General features: G+C 67.3%; 1 protein-coding gene across 1 annotated transcript; it reads left to right on the forward strand.

The window, feature by feature from the left end:
• Positions 1 to 3: 3 nt before the first annotated feature.
• LOC115284926 (myocyte-specific enhancer factor 2D-like) lies at positions 4 to 1214 on the forward strand (the record flags this gene model as incomplete). Its single annotated transcript, XM_029931374.1, has 3 exons — positions 4 to 92; positions 458 to 764; positions 1035 to 1214. Coding segments are annotated over 3 exons (408 nt in total), but the record flags the coding sequence as incomplete, so codon positions are not given.
• Positions 1215 to 1625: the final 411 nt, after the last annotated feature.

Here is a 1625-nt window from a genome sequence, read left to right on the forward strand (position 1 = left end):
CAGCCGCCGCAGCAGCCCCCGGCACCGCAGCCGCCGCAGCCGCCGCCCCAGGCGCAGCCCCACCTGGTCCCCGTGTCTCTCAGCAGCCTGATGTGAGTCCCGGGGCCCCGTGGCAGGGCTGGGGGCAGAGCCAAGGGCGGGAAGACAGCTCCTCGGGGATGCTGGGGCCCCCTCGAAGGGCCCTGTCACCAGTGGACAGCGTAGAGCCCTGAACACAGAGCAGCTGCCCTGGAGACCCAGGCGGAGCCCCTCCCCGCCAGCCCGGAGTACCAAGGTGCTGGGGTGACGCTGGACAGGAAGAACTAACGTGGCTTCTTGCCCTCTTTCCCTCCCTTGGCCCCTCTTCTCTTGTCTCTGGCCGCTCCTCCCTCTCCTTCCCCACCTCCTCCCTCTCCCTCCTTTGCCCCCATCACCCTGTGGTCCACACCTCTTCTCTGCGTCTGTCCCTGGTGCCCAGCCCGGGCAGCCCTCTGCCCCACGTGGGGGCCGCCCTCACCGTCACCACCCACCCGCACATCAGCATCAAGTCAGAGCCGGTGTCCCCCAGCCGCGAGCGCAGCCCCGCGCCGCCCCCCCCAGCTGTGTTCCCGGCCACCCGCCCTGAGCCTGGTGACGGCCTCAGCAGCCCCGCCAGCGGCTCCTACGAGACGGGGGACCGGGACGACGGCCGGGGGGACTTCGGGCCCACGCTGGGCCTACTGCGCCCGGCCCCGGAGCCCGAGGCCGACGGCTCCACCGTGAAGAGGATGCGGCTCGACACCTGGGTACTGTAGCGTCGCCCTCCCGCCGCCAGTGTCTGCCGCCCCCCGGGACCGCCCCCCGCCCCCATGCCCCCACGTCACCCTCCTGGGGCAGCACCGCCACCTCTGCCCACCCCGCGGGCCCGTCTGTCCGTCCCTCCGGCACCAGGCCCACCCCCGTGTCCGCCGGCTGCCTCCAGGGTCCTCCTGGCCCTGCGAGCCGAGGGGAGTGGGGGGCGCAGACCCCCCGCAGCCTGGGCCCTCACACCCCTTCTCCATCTCCTCTCTTCGCAGACATTAAAGTGATGATTCCCACCCCCTCCTCTCAGCCTCCCTGATGAAGAGTTGACAATCTCACCGCCCACCCCTCCCCGCCCTGGGCTCCTCCCGCTCGACCCCCACTTCCTTTTGTGCTCCGTGTCCTGTTGACGGTTACATTTGTGTATAATTATTATATTATTATTATTATTATTATATTTTTTTTAATTTGGATTCTCGCTTTGGAGAGGGGGTGCTCCACCCCTCTTCTGCACCCCCACCACTTTACTGGCACAGGGGTGCTGTGTTTTGCGGGAAGGGGGGACACTTTGCACGTTGTTCACATATGCTGCAGGAGGGGGTGGGAGCCCGACGGGCCTCGGGACAGGACCGGTGCCGAGCCCTCCCGCCCCGTTCCCCAGAGAGAGGGAGATAACCAAAAACCTACCAAACGACACCCCCCCTTACAACAGACTGAACCCCAAAGTCGGCCGGCTGGGTGGGTTTGTGTTTCAGGGGAAGGTGAGGCAGAGGTTCTGAAAAGGGTCCCTGCTTCTGGGCTGGACCTTTGGCCCCAGGCACATGGGGCAGAGTGTCAGAGCCCAGCACCGCCCCCCCCCCCCCCCC

Source organism: Suricata suricatta, unplaced genomic scaffold (assembly GCF_006229205.1).
Source record: "Suricata suricatta isolate VVHF042 unplaced genomic scaffold, meerkat_22Aug2017_6uvM2_HiC HiC_scaffold_2643, whole genome shotgun sequence".
NCBI lineage: Eukaryota > Metazoa > Chordata > Mammalia > Carnivora > Herpestidae > Suricata > Suricata suricatta.